At 35.8% G+C, this 15,447-nt stretch overlaps 1 protein-coding gene across 2 annotated transcripts in view; it reads right to left on the minus strand.

The window, feature by feature from the left end:
• Window positions 1-15,239, minus strand: part of lcor (ligand dependent nuclear receptor corepressor) — a 32,753-nt gene extending 17,514 nt beyond the window's left edge. For both annotated transcript variants that reach the window (XM_084117314.1, XM_084117313.1), the window contains exon 1: window positions 15,141-15,239. In XM_084117314.1, the coding sequence (XP_083973440.1) occupies window positions 15,141-15,237 (97 nt within the window). In that variant the 5' untranslated portion in view covers window positions 15,238-15,239. The remainder of the gene's footprint in view (window positions 1-15,140) is intronic.
• Between the last annotated feature and the right edge of the window lie 208 nt (window positions 15,240-15,447).

Genomic DNA, 15,447 nt, shown 5'->3' on the forward strand with positions numbered 1-15,447 from the left:
ACTTTTTTTCTCACAATTCTGACTTTTTTTCTCACAATTCTGACTTTTTTCTCACAATTCTGACGTTTTTTTCTCACAATTCTGACGTTTTTTCTCACAATTCTGACGTTTTTTCTCACAATTCTGACGTTTTTTCTGACTTTATAACACGCAATTGCTAGTTTATATCTGAAAAGTTCATAATTATTCCATGGAGGAAAACAAGCCTCCATTCAAAGTACTTTTAGGCATTATCAATGTCTGTAATATAAATTAACTACAATGTGCATTTAGTGTTTGGGATTTGTTCAAACAAGCCCAAGAAAATGAAGGTAGGCAAACTCTGAGCTGAGAATACATTCAGTAAATACATTATGGTATCCATTATGTAAATATATATGAAAATATATTATAATACATAAATAATATATTAAATATATTCTAAGATTTATTTATAAATAATATGAATATTCATAGTTTTTTATATTACATTTATATATTTCTCAGCAAGATAATATATAAACAAAAGATTCAAATCAAATCATTTTAAAAGTAATCAATTTGACATCTATTTTCACATTCTTTACTAACAGAACATAAATTCACAAATCATTATCCTAGACGCAGAGACACTTTGCTCACAAAAAACGAGCACGTTTCAAACGCTTATGTTTTATTCAGCGTTTAAGACGCTCATATTTTTAGTGAAGTGGAACAGATGTTGGGGTAAGGAAGATTACCTTCGGCTGCTTATTCTGCAGCTGGATAGATTCACCCTTGAGAGAGTAGATTTCTGCTCTTGTCTCAATCACCTACAAGGTGTACGGCGAACAAATACAAACCAACGGCGAGTGAATAGCGCAGATATCTCATGCGACTGCCGTTGGTGTCTACGTGATATCAATAGACTCAATTCTCTATTCTCACACAGGAAAGTGCTTTATAGGTTTTCTACGCTTCAATTCACACGTTCTGCCAGAGTCAATTAACTTCAATTCCAAATAAACTGTAAACACCGACATAAAAGCATTGCTCACAGATGACCTTGTGTCAAATGCTTCGAACAGTTAAAAAAAGGGAAAAAAAACGGTAGTATTTCTTTGGCTCAAAAAAAAAAAAAAAAAAAAAAAAAAACACAATTCAAAAACATAGACCTTTCCTTGCTTTTTAATGTTTGGCCTTCGTTTTTAATGAGTTTAGAGGAAATAAAACCTTTTTGGCTAAACAAAAAAAATCGAAATCTTTGGCCTTTATATAATGTTTACCACATGAAAGTGGAAAAAAACGACAGTAAATGAAGGGAAGAGACACGTTGAAAGCCGGATTTGAACCTCAAGAGTTCACGTAAGCATCAGCGCCATTAACCACTTCGCCACGGCTTTCGGTACAACCTTAATGTTTCGTTTTGTTCATTCAAGAACTGCAACCCCTAAAAACCTGTTTTCTTTCATCGCAGAAGCTTAAATAAAAGAGTGGCACATCACCTGTGTGAGATTAATGGTATAAATAAGCGCAACGCTACTGCCATTTTGCCTGCCTTCACTATTTAATGCCCTCTATCCCCGTATTTCATACACAGACATCAAACTAATTAATTTGAAAGACTGCTGAAAAAGCTAATTATGAGGTCGCAAGGTGCACATGCTTTATTATTAAAGAGAGGACAGGAAAAAAAAGGGAAGTTTATGGAGGCAGACCGGCTTTTCTCAGACGTGTGCTTCCTATCCTCAGGGCGTAAAATTAAGGTTTCATACGTTGCTTAGTGACACTGGGCGAGATCGCTATACTTCTCTTAATTAGCCTTTCCTCCATCCCTTTGTCTCCTGCTCCTGTCAGTCATCTTTTTTGGACTATATATATATATATATGTTTGGATTGCGATTGAAAACTTGCTTTTAAAAACTCTTAAAAAGACTTTTGAATTCTAAAGGACACGCATGGTATGAAAGGGAGGATCGAATCAGGAAATCTGCCCCCATCATTTATTACATACGGGGTCTTTGTTTGCAGATGAATGGCTAATTATGATCCTCAACTGATGTGGCGTAGCATCTGATGAAGTTAGAAAAGTATTTATAACACGCTGGCCGTAACCGCGAGTTCCTGGAGAATGCCATAGGAAGGTCTACTGCAGATGAAGGGCGCTAGGTTAAAGGAAAGGTAAATTAATGTTAAAACGGTTGCAATACAGTGCAGATTAAAGCATGACTGATATGAGTTTTTAATCTCATAGATCAAGGTTGAAGATGGTAGATATAATGCTGATTATATACAGTGAATGACAGCAAATTAGATACTCGCATTTACTCAGAACTCAGTGAGGTTGACTAGTTAATGTAGACCTTTTCTTAACTGCAAGTATATTTTAATTAGCATTCTGAGCTTTAGCTGTTAAACAGCTCTGTCTGTTTTTGAAGACAACAACTCGAACGGATGCCTGACCGCCTCAAGGCCAAGATCTATCAGATCATTGTTCGCCCTGTGAAACACGAACAGGCTCTGCGTGTTTTGGAGATGCGGACGGGCTAAAGCGGCGGGACCACGTAGCGAACGAAGACGTCAGGAAACGGTTGGGCGTCGCACCAATCTAGGAGAAGATGCGCTAAGCGGACACGTCGTGCGGAGCAACTAGGATTCAGTGGCCTGGGGCGTGTTTCCCGTACAACGGCGTAACTCGCTGCTTAAAGGTGGGGTATGTGATTCTTTTTTCAAAATCACTTGAAATCCTATTCCTAACCCACTTACAGCCACTGAGTTAGAAGCACTGAAATGAAAATTAAGCAATTTAATCATCTGTGGAACGGGCAGGACTCGGAAAAACTCCAGCCAATCATTTCCAAGACCACCTAGAATCATTGGACAGTAAGTTCGTCAATCAAACGGTCGTACCATACCCCCCTCCCCCACCCCCCTCGCGTGTGTGACCGCGAGAGACAGAGAGAGAGTAATGGGTGGAGTCAGGGCCAGCGTTGGAGGAAAGAAGGTAGGACCATTCGAGTTGTGTATTTTCAAAATCTGCCGGCTGTTTTGCAAATCCCATACCCTACCTTTAACTACAATAGTACGATGCATCGTTGAAGAAATCAACTAGCTAGTCGCGACTGTTTCCCGAAACCATATTGTCGCAAAGTGGTCGTTCAACCACGTTGGTTTATGACGTCACGCACGTGGTGGAGTAATAATGAATCTGTTTGAGATCGAATTAATGCTAGATTTTTTGCTATAAATTACGGACATGGCATCTGAGGACTATTTCTCATTTTTTCTGTTTATTTCCAGATTCAATCATAGGCTCGTTCTTACGTACTAGAGCACATGTGCACTCTTCAGAAACGCTGCTTTAAATCTCTTGACAAACTAAAAGACGTAAATGACATTTGTATGTATTCTAAATAAAAGATACAGATTGTCCTGAATGTCATCTTCCTTATTTTGCTCAAGATAAGGATTTATTGAGTCCACATGTCATGAAAACAAGAAACTCTGCTTCTAATCACAGCTCGAGAGCTGTCGTTCCAGCCACACAAGTTTGCGATGCTGTTTGCGAATGTTCGTTAGAAAGAAGGTTTCGGGAAACATTGACTCGTTGGACTATGCTGATAACGACGGAACTTGCGAACATAGTTGGCTAATGATGCTTTTGGGAAACGCACCCCTGGTCTTTTGACTGATTAGTAGGGGTGTAACGGTACATGTAGGGTTGGGAATCGAAAATCGATTCCAGAAATACTTGAGGTCAGGAATCGGATACTTGTTATAAAATAAAAAAATTCGATTCCTCTTATCGATTCCTTTGTGAGCATTTCAATGCGATTTTAAACCATTCAAGCACGAGGCGACTCGCGCGCTGTTTTCTGCATGTGTAACTATATTGGGCAACTCTTAAAGTGACAGCAGCCTAATATTCCTGCTGCCGTCTCTATAGCAACACTAATCAAACAACAAAAGACAAACAGAAAATTCACTCGTTCTTGACTGAATAACTTTTGTAACTATATTTGTAATGTATATTTTATTTATAAAGTGCAGTGTTATTGTACATTTGATTACAGTTTCTGTACCTGAATACCTGAAAATCTTAAAACACTGTTTATTTCAATCGTATCTTTGTTCAGTTGTATCTATTTGTTGCGAATGCTTGAAATTTATATTAAAATATAAAGGCTAGTTGTTTTTCTTTGGTATTTTTAAACCACAGGCAAACATTTCTTGCGCAAGTTGTTCTTTAGCCTGTTGATTTTTATTTTTATTTTTTTACCTTATTGGAATTGAAATTAGGAATCGATAAGAAACGTAATCGATAAGCAGAATCGAAATCCTAATCATTAGAATTCAAACGATACCCAACTCTAGGTATTTGCCCCCGAACCGTACATCGGTACATCATGGTTCGGTACATGCAGTCACACGACGAATACATTCATTACAGGCGATCCACACTCCAATCCAGAAGGGGGCGACGCTGTTCTCTACCAGTAAAAAGCACAGAAGAAGAAGAGACGATCACTCGATATGTTTACATCTCTCAACCAGTGTTGTATCAATAAAACAACTTGAGAATAATATCTCACGTAGCATTACATTTACCTCAGGGATTTAGTGTCGACAGCAGGGTTAGTCCGCAAGATAAATTAACTCTAGAGAGAAGCATTTCGTATATATGCACTATATTAACCTATATTTTATATTTACTTAACCTGTTAGTAATGTCTTGATTATTTAATGTATGTTTAAATAAATATGTCATGAAAACAAGTTATGACAGCCACTGAGTAAATGATTATATTTAAAAAATTAATTTGATTAGAAAATTAACTTTATAATAGCTTAAACGTAATTAGATTTCGAAGTTAATGCAAAACATTCATGCTAAATTTTACATTTCTGAATTTTTTGGCCGACGCTTTTATCCAAAGCGACTTGCATTGCATTTCAAGGTACACATTTACATTCTTATCAGCTCTGCCTTATGTGCAATTTACAGTACAAAATATTTTTTTTATGAGTGTTGATTATTATATATCTAAAAATAAATAGCAGCTAAATTTAATAATTTGGGCTCTGTTGTTAATTGTTACCTTTAATATTATAGTAATTTGTAATTAAGGGCTCCCCATATAGTTTACAGCATTAGCTAAGATAGATTTTTTTATCCTTAAGAAAATGTATTATAATATAATTTATTTTAAACACATTTACACATTTATATATATATATATATATATATATATATATATATTTTAAAAACAGAAAATTCATCAGAATTGACTGTTTTCAGGCAAGAATCGAAAAATTGTCATATAACAGTCAATAATACATGACTAATAATAATATAAATGGACCATCCAAAAATATCATGCCCCATCTTTGCTCAATTCACTAAATAAAAACTTTAGCATTTGTCACTTTTGTCAACACTCTCAAAAATATGCAAATTAATGCAACATTTTAAGTATCAAAGCAATAGCCAAATTTAGACAACAAATATTACTTGATACCCCTGGAGACTTAGAATCTAAATAAAGTAAAAAAGGCAGTAAATAAATAAATATTATTCAAAAATATATTCAAATCTTGTTTGGATTGTTAAATGTCTAAATAATAATTTAATAAAACACTATGAAGATCATAAAGATAAAGGATAAAAGAAGACTTTGCCGTCTTCCAGATAATGTTGTCCTATTACCTGAAATACATTGCTTTTCCAGCAACAACAGCAACAAAATAAATTAATAACTAAATAAAAAAACAGAACATTCCTGGTACAAGCTAGTGCACAAAACTCTGAGAAAAACACACTCAGATGCTTCCTGCTTCAGCTATTTTATTTTCCCTTGTCCAATTCCAGCAAGAACATTGCAAGTGCAGAAGTGTTATTTGGAGAGGAGGTTAAACAATGTCATTCGGGCCCCTCTTGACCTAGATTGGGTTTGAATTAGAGTGCGGGAAAACTGTAAACCCGCAGATGTGCTTTGAGGGAACGGCCAATCAAATGTAACCCATCAGGACATCGGCCTTCTATGACAGGACCTTTTAGGACATCAAGCCCCAATTGCAGGGAATGTACATCTCGTACATGCACCAGTTGTCATAAAAACGAACTATTGGCTACGAAAGGCAATTTTAAGCTTTTGATGGTGGTGATTAGTGTCAAAAGCAATGTTTACTTGGCCATTAAGTACCAAATGTGAAGCATTAGGTTGAAGTAGATGTGGATTTAAGTCCACTGCAAAGCAGGTTATTTATAGGGTTAAGTGTTCACCAAAAAACAAAACAAATGCGATGTAGAATAACGCCTTTTTTCTTCTTCAAAAAGCTTATTTTTTTACCACAATACTTCATGTTTTCATGACTAGCACGTCAAACCGATGTGGCGATCTCCATGTAAACCCACAGAACATCTGCAGCACATTTAAAAATATATATTTCTTTGACATAATTAATTTTTACTGTAAAAACGCTGTTATTTTTATAGCCTAAGGACAATCTGAGAATGAAAGCACTTACAAAAATGGCATGGCCTTCATCGTGTGTGTATTACATTGCACCTGAACCTTGAATCAATAATATCCTTCTATCTGTTCATTTAATAGGGTTGAGGGATATAACAAAAAGGTATCTATTTTTCTGTTTTTTTCATATATTTTATATTATATTGTATAAATACGATTATTTCAACCATGCAGTCAATGTTGCCAAGTATGTTAAAAATGTTTAACGCAGTACATAAAATACATAATTAAAAACATAGAGTTTTTCATAGAGTTTTTCCAAAAATATGGATATTTACCAACATATATTTTCAGAACCAGCAACAAAACCACAATAATAAATCAAATCCCTCTATAGGCGTACACTGAAAAAAATAAATAAATAAAAGAAACCATATGATAACATCAAAATGAACTGGTTTTATTCAAGTCAAACATATTATTTATCTAAATGTGTTAATTTTATACCAACAAAATTCAAATGTATGGGTTGAAACAAGTAAAAAACAGCTCTTTATGGTAACAATTGCTGTTCACCACCACCAGTGGTGTAGTTTAAGTAGTTTAAATGTTCTTTCTTCAGTGAAACATAAAATAAGAAATTCTTCAGAATGTCCAAGCTGCTCTTTTCCATACAATGAAAGTGAATTGTCTATATCTTTAAAAGTGAATTGTGACAATTTCCACTGTAAAAGAGCAGCTTGGACATTCTGTTAAATAACTCCAGAATTTTTTTTCTTTTTTGGGGGTGAACTATTCCTTTCAAAAAGACATCAGAGAACATGTATCCATTGTATGCCAGTGTGATAATTCAACAATACACGAGTGAAAGGAAAACTTCATCATACAATGCAGGAGATGCGATACTCCATTCAAAAACACTCCTTCCCACAAATCAATCTGTCTTGGATCCTCCAGGTCTTTCCCAGGACAAATCAAAAACTACACATCCAAGGCCAGTTAAGTCAATGCACAATTCAGAAAATTAGCGTTAAGATTTACCAAGAAACTGTCAAACTACCATGAAAATATCATAATTCAACCAAACAGCAATATATATCCAGGTCTATTGCTTTGTGTTTCTCATTTCTCATTTATGAGAAACACAAAACAACTCAAACTTCAGCAAATAACATCACTTCGTACTCCCTATATCTGCTCAAATACTATTCTAGGTTATATGGGTTTTAATGAGATTTAATCTAGCTTTAAAAAAAAAAAAAACGGACAAAAAGTAATAACTTTGCTGGAGAGATAATAATGCGTTCCACTAAATGATTTTTAATCAGAACTGTGTGGAAAAATCCCAAAACATTTGAGAATATTAAAATTACCAAAAAATAGATTGTTTTATTATAATAATTCAGGATAGTAAACACGTGATTTTACTTTTGTAATTAGTGGCAGCTACCGAACAATGGGATTCACAATTAATCCTTGTTTAATAGCAAAAAAACCCTGAAGACAATAGTCATCAGATCACCAGAGTATAAAATCATCTCCATTCGGGAGGAGGGGGCATGTAATTGATATGAGATTTCAGCCTGCTCTTTTCACATGATTTTCACATGGATTCTTGCGCTATGAGAAACAAAAGAAATCCTTCACGTGTTGGGATCCAGATGGATGTGGGAGAAAATGAATGATGCAAACATACAGCTCAGGGATGGGCAGAACTACACACTCGTAAACTCTACTAAAAGGTTGGTTGTGCGTGTAAAAAAACGAATTAATTGTATGTTCTGGATTCACCTGAGCCTGTTCTTGTGCTTTAAACGGGATGATCTCTTCTGAGAGAGTTTTACAGGATGCAAATGTAAGTATTGGTGCAAAAAAATTGACCAGTACTTTGTTTGACCAATCGAACATCGCAACCCATCCCTAATACGGCTAATCAATAACCCAAAAATACATGAAAATACTTAACCGTAAAACCGTAAAACAATAACCGTAAAACTATTAAGCAATGTTAATGTTAAACAATGACACAAGAAACATTAACAGTGGCTTTTACTTCATGATAGAGTGACTTTAAATATTAATTTTAATATTTTTTTTATATTAAATATTAAATATTACTGAAGCATTAAAAATTTTAACTGCAAAATCTAAAAAAAAAGTCACTCAAATAACACTGATGCATAAGAAATATCCATCAAATAACTGCAGTAAGTTTTGAAAACGTATAAATGTCTTTGTGTTACATTTCACAAGTAAGTTTCAGTAAGATTTAAACTAAAAGTGAAGCTAAAATGTTTTTAGCGTTTAGGAATTGTACCACCATAAAACATTAAAACCTGAAAACTAGGCTGAATGGTTTTCATGTATTTGCCACTGAAACAGCATGCCAACAGTTCCCTGAAAACAGCATTAGCCAGCAAAAATAATGTCAAAATTCCTTCAACCCTCACCCTAATCTAAACTCATTCCCAACACGGCAAGTGTTCAGGGGGTTTAATGGATAACAACCACACAGTGTCACATGAGAAGTAGACAAAAACAAAAAAGTAAACCATATGGCAGATTTTTGACACACTTGAATTTACAGGGAGTTGATTAGCTAAAGGCTAAAATGAACTTCAGCACAGAAAGAGGAAGAGTGAAGATTTTGCTTATCTTGTCTTTTACGGTTACTGGATATCAAAAAGAAACACTCCCAAAGTTCTTGCGCAAGAGGCTGTTAAAAACTGTTTCGTTTCATCAAATCAAAGGACTCGCTTATACCTAGAATCTTTGGGGAATTTAGGGGAAAACCTGCCTTGAGAGAACAAATGTGTTGACAATGAAATATGTAGTCTTTTCAAACTGTTCTTTTAAATGTGAAAGGTTTATTTTACAATTATTGTTCATCTGCATCTGACATCCAAAATACCAATTGATCTACTTAAAGGCACAGTATGTAAGTTTCGCCGCCAGAGGTCGCTTATTCAAAACAATAACAAAAGGCGTAGCGTGAATGAGCGCGGGATCATGGGAGTTGTCGTCTTCACTTTCACAGCCAATGAAAAATAAACAGAAATCATGTTCATGCATGAGCTAATGTATAAAAGTTTTACTAACGCTGCTGTGGTATGAAGCCGGGCCGTCGGACATTTTTTTTTATTATGCTTGTACACCGAAAAAAATTATTCGTTGAATTTAATCAATTTTTTTATCGTAAGTGGTTGCACACAACTGATTTTAGCTACATTTAAACAAATGCATTAAGCTGAACTAAAATTAAGTTCAACTTAATGCATTTGTTTAAATGTAGCTAAAATCAATTGTGTGCAACCACTTACGATAATTTTTTTTTATTAAATTCAACGAATCGTTTTTTTCAGTGTATGCCGTAGTCGGCCGTTCCTTTCAGTTTTGTTGGTCATGTTTATGTTACGATTAATGTCTACATCCTGAACTTGAATTGTGTTACAGTTACGTTTGATCACTTAAATTCACATTATTTTATTTTCATTCTAATGAAACAGCCGCAAATGCTGAATTACTACTCATACTGGCCGTTTTATTTGACAAATTAAAATTGTGGAGTAACGCAGCGGTGTTTGACTTGGTCAAAACAATCATACTAAAACACATTTGAGTGAGTTAAAAGTTGATACTACTGTGTTGAGCTATAAAACAATGATTAGTTTTCCGTCAATTAATGTATCCAAACAGTTGCTATAAAAAACAATATTTTATTAAAGCGTCTTTGGTGCTTCCATGATTTCTATGGAAGTAAAACTGGAAACATGAACATGACATCAATGTTACACTGGTTAAAACTGCTGATTTCTATGGATTTAAACATTGTTGGAAACATGATATAAATGTAAGTATAAGTAAAAAAAAACATAACACTGTTTTAGTGGTTTTTGGATATTTTAATCCAAAAATCTTACATATTGTGCCTTTAATCCAAAAATCACTATGTACACACACACACAAAAAGAACAGGATTTGCATGAAATGAGGAGTCAGAAAAGTCAGAATTGGGATAAAGTATGGATTTAATCTAGATGCCCTTTGACAGAATGAGAATCCCTGGGGTTTTAAAGGAAATAATAATGGAAACAGACTTCCCAGATGTCAATAAAATACTTAGGCACAGAAGCCTGGCATGTTTAAGATCCGAACTGTTGAGAAAAATCCAGTGGAAAAACCAAAAGTATTATCTCTGTGGGAGTGTAGTGCTAGTACATTTAAAGTAGTTTACATGGTTTAGTGAAACCCTGACAGCTTCAAAAGCTGTGATGGAAACTGCAGCTGTAAACTCGATAATCATGAAGAATCAATGTTTTAGTTCCTTAGCTGCGCCACTGTAAAATAATCACAGTTGCTATTGTGATTATAAACCGGCTTCTCCAATGGTGCAAACAAAACACGTCTTTCATTTGGTCATCAATGAAACCTAACAGTAATTGTATATTTCATTGAATAAAATACTAAAATGCAACTAACCTAAGCTTTATGGAGCATAACTATTAAAAAAAATTCCCTATATTTTCCCTAAATGCAATATCTCCCCACAGAGAAAAAGATCCATACACAATTCAGATGACAATTTTTTTTTTAAATCAATTTAAAATGCTGCTGATTTTCAGCGGTGGTCAAAAACGAATGCAACTTGAATCAATGCACCTTCTTGCAGCCTACATACCAATTAAACCTGCTGGAAACTGTCGTCAAATAGCTCCAGACGCTTCTTTAACAACCTCTTCAGTTGGGGGTGGATGTTCAAGAGCTGCTAGAAACGTTTTACGGTCTAGCTAGAAAAATAAAGGTATAAAGTCGCTCTCAATATGTGCCACCAAAATGCATGATTATCAACCAATAATACATTTGAAAAGAACTACAGGAACTTGCTAAAGCACTATATTATCTATCTAGTATGGACTGGACCAAAAATGGAGACTAAAGCATTGATAAAATGTCAAAGGAATATCCAAAATAGCCCTATATTTGAGAGAAATGTTGCAAGAGACATAATTGGCCATAAGGTTGTTGCTGATCTTTGATGAAGAGAGAGGAAAGGGAAGCTTTCGAAGAGAGAGAGAGGGGGAGGTAGATGATGACTAGAGATAAAAATAAAAAGTGACATTTTTCCTGATGGTAATGGTTCTCACAGCAAGCAGCTTTGACCTTCAGTTTTGTTTGAATTTGTGACGCTCTCGAGCATGACACCAAATGTGTGCCGACAAATTCACACAGAAAGAGGTCCGAAAAGCCGGGAAAGCCAAGGTTAGGTTTGGCACTGGAGCGTCGGGTCCACGTATGGATCAAGTGTTTGCAGGGGGTGAAAGTAAACAGCAGATGGAATAAATTTGGCTTATTAAAACACAGGCACCTTAAACAAATGAAACATCCATAACAGACGTCCATCCATAACACCCCAAATCCTATTCAGAGGTCTCATAATAGACTGTTACTTCAAGTAAATGAAAATAAATGACAAGGAATGGCACAACTGAAATGCTCATCATAAAATTAATGTAAATGAAAACAGTTAATGAATTTGATGATAAATGTAATTTTTTGTCAATTATTATGAATTTATTATTATCATGAGTCATTTTTAATCAGGTTATTAACCATTTTAGGCAATCAGTCCTTAAAGGATTCCATCAGTTTTGAGAACCACTGCTGTTCCCATAATGCAAGGCTGTATAAAAGTTACCAACAACATACAGGAAAAGCTAGCCTGTATGAAACATAATAGTCCATGTTACATTACAGAGGGCGATTTAGTATCAGACTACAAATAGAAACGGAAAAAGAAATGTATGACAAAATATGATACTGACAATCCAAATTCACCATCAAACTAAATGGTGTTTCTGAACGAATCAGTGCTGGAATGCTGGACAGTGTGTTAACAACAATAGAGTTTGGATTTTGGAACTTTGACCCTGGAACAAAAAGTTTGAGGGAATGATTTATGATGCTCCCTAAAGCGTTATCAACAGAGCTCGGGAGAAACATCTCGTCATGAAGGTGTGAATCAACTTTTACACACTTTCAGAAATACGGTTGGAGATTAATGGCTTTGGTTACTTTTTAAAAACACATGATAAAGCTAAGCTCTCGTTATGAATTCACTGCAAATTTTCAATAGGCTAAGCCCAAAATATTTAGCCTAGATTTCCACAAAATGTACGTGGAATTAATCTCTTATGATGGACAGAATAACTACACAGCGCAAGATACAAGAAGCAACCAATCTTTAAGCCTTAATAAACACAGCAATTATATTTAAAATAGAGTTCCCACACAATTATCATTTTTCCATAACATAGTCATTTGTGATTACTAGAAGGATTTTTTTTAAAAATCATAGATTGTACTCTCAAAGAAACAATCTTATACAATGTAATATTTTTGAGCAGAATATAACAAGGAAAAATTATATTAACTATAGAAATTCCCATGATTTGTAAGGTAATAATTAAAGGGTTAGTTCACCCAAAAATGAAAATGATCCCATAATTTCCTCACCCTCGAGCCATCCTAGGTGTATATGACTTTATTATTTCAGCCAAACACAATCAGAGTTATATTAAAAAATATCCTGGCTCTTCCAAGCTTTATACTGTAATGGAAGTAACGCCTGAGATTTTGAAGCTCCAAAAAAGCACATCCATCATTAAAGTAATATATAAATGACTCCAGAGGGTTATTAAAGGCCTTCTGAAGCACAGCCATGCGTTTTTGTAAGAAAAATATAATGACTGGCTTCCGGTAACACTTCTGTGTTCGTTAATACGTCATGTGTCGGGTGGGAGGTCACTCGCGTACAGCCGTTACCAGAAGCCATTGATAATAGTTTATAAAGTTATGGATATCTTTCTTACAAAAACGCATGGCTGTGCTTCAGAAGGCCTTTATTAACCACCTTGAGGCGTATGGATTACTTTTATGATGGATGGATGCACTTTTTTGGGCTTTAAAATATCTTCTACCTATCACTCCCATTTTAAAGCTTGGAAGAGCCAGGATATTACTTAATATACCTCCGATAATGTTTGGCTGAAAGAAGAAAGTCATATACACCTAGGATGGCTTGAGGGTAAGGAAATCAGTTTTGGATGAACCAACCCTTTAATGGCTCACTGCCAAATATCTTTCATATTTCAGAACAGAAGAGCAATGAATCCAACCAACATAACCTCAGTGCCTTGATACTTCCTGAAACAGGCATTTTGATACAGATTGGGAGTGTTTTCCTCGTATCATGAGATGATAACTAAGCAGGCTTCACTGACACATGCCATCTTCGATAATAAAACACATCCTAGTCATTTTAAACACAGAAGTGTATCATATTTGATATGATGTAGAGCATGTTGAGCAAACAGAAGAGCAAAGTTCACAATAAAAGCTTTACCATTCATAGAGATCATATGTGACATCTAAAATGTATTTGTGGCATGTGTCATATCTTAAGCAACATTATAATCAGACTTTGTGCGGTTCACTATGTCGTTGAAATATCTACATGTTTTGGTTGATAAAGTGTGTCCAACATTTACTTAAAAGCTGCAGTTAACAGATGCAAAAGCCAAGGGTTTTCTGTCTGACATTAAAAGGGAGATTAACACAAATCTAGGGTTGAAAACGAGGAAACCTCGAGGTTAAGACTCAATAGATAATCTCCCAATAACATCAGATACGGCGATTTAAAAGGATTAAACACAGCTAATGAAACATTACATGTAACGGGGGAGGGGCGGGAAACCAATATTTTCCATCATATTTTTGGAAATGAGAAACAAATATGAGTAAATAACACTTTGAAACGGGACTCGTGGGTTCCTAAAAAACAAATAATGTTGTTATTTGCGCGACATTTTGGCTACACTGGCAAGTCTCGTTCACGGACAAAGCGAGCAATCGATTAACCAAAAAACACATCAAAACAGACTCAAATATCAGCGCGTATATATTCGCCAAAAAATCGTCAGATTAAGATCAAAGCGTTATATTAAAATGCTCAGTATAGCAAGAATTGGTCTTGACAAGGCCGCGATAACAACTATGCAATATGCGCAGTGTCATTTTCTTTGTCAACCCCCCACCTTCCCCTAAAATACAAAATTATTTTCTGACATTTCCCCATTGCAGCAAAGCGCGCTCCCCCAGCGCCGATGATTTGAGGGAAGGGAGGACGCGCGCGCGCGCAGCAGCATGACAGTGGGGCGGGGACGCGCACAGCCCTCCCCCAACCCCAAATAATACAGTAGCCTACAATAAAACAGGGAGCGCGCACACTGGCAAAAGGAACGCATTTGATTGGTCAATGCACAATTCTCTCTGTACACGTAACACGCCCTGCTTACAATAAATAAACATCGCCCAAATTTTCTTTAAAAAAATAATAACTTAAAGAAATAACGTCGGGGCAAAAACGCTAACTAATTACACAGTGAAATAAAAACAAATGTGCACTTGACACATTATTGCTCATATTACGGCCGCATAACTAAATTCATAACTGCGATTTTTTTTTTTTTTTTTGATAAGGTCCAGCGGGTGGTGAGCGGCTATGAGAAAAAATCGTTGCGAGACAAAAAAAGACGCTTCGCTCGCCGCTATAGGCAATAGATTTCCACTAGTCCCCTACACCAAATATACACATTCACGGAACGTGAAGCTGTTCTGGACAATTCTGCATGTTAGGTTAAACGAGCTTACCTACACAGTGAATGAGTTTATGCCGCCACGAATCAAGTTCCTGCCGAAAGCCGCGCCTCTCGATCGTGCATTGCTGCCTTCTGCACAGACTCGCCATTTTCTATCGGCCCCTCCCGCGGGCGCGCACCTTCTACTGGGAGCTTCCCAGAGTCGACGTCATCAGTCCCTCTCTCTCTCCCTCTCTCTCTCTCTCTCTCTCTCTCTGTGGGAAGGGCTGGAGGGGGGGTCTTCGCTGCTGCAGCACTGTTCTGACATGTCCCTCCCACATCCAAATCTTATTCAGCCTATGCCGAAGCTTTACATTTTG

Source organism: Abramis brama, assembly GCF_963993115.1.
Source record: "Abramis brama genome assembly, chromosome: 6".
NCBI lineage: Eukaryota > Metazoa > Chordata > Actinopteri > Cypriniformes > Leuciscidae > Abramis > Abramis brama.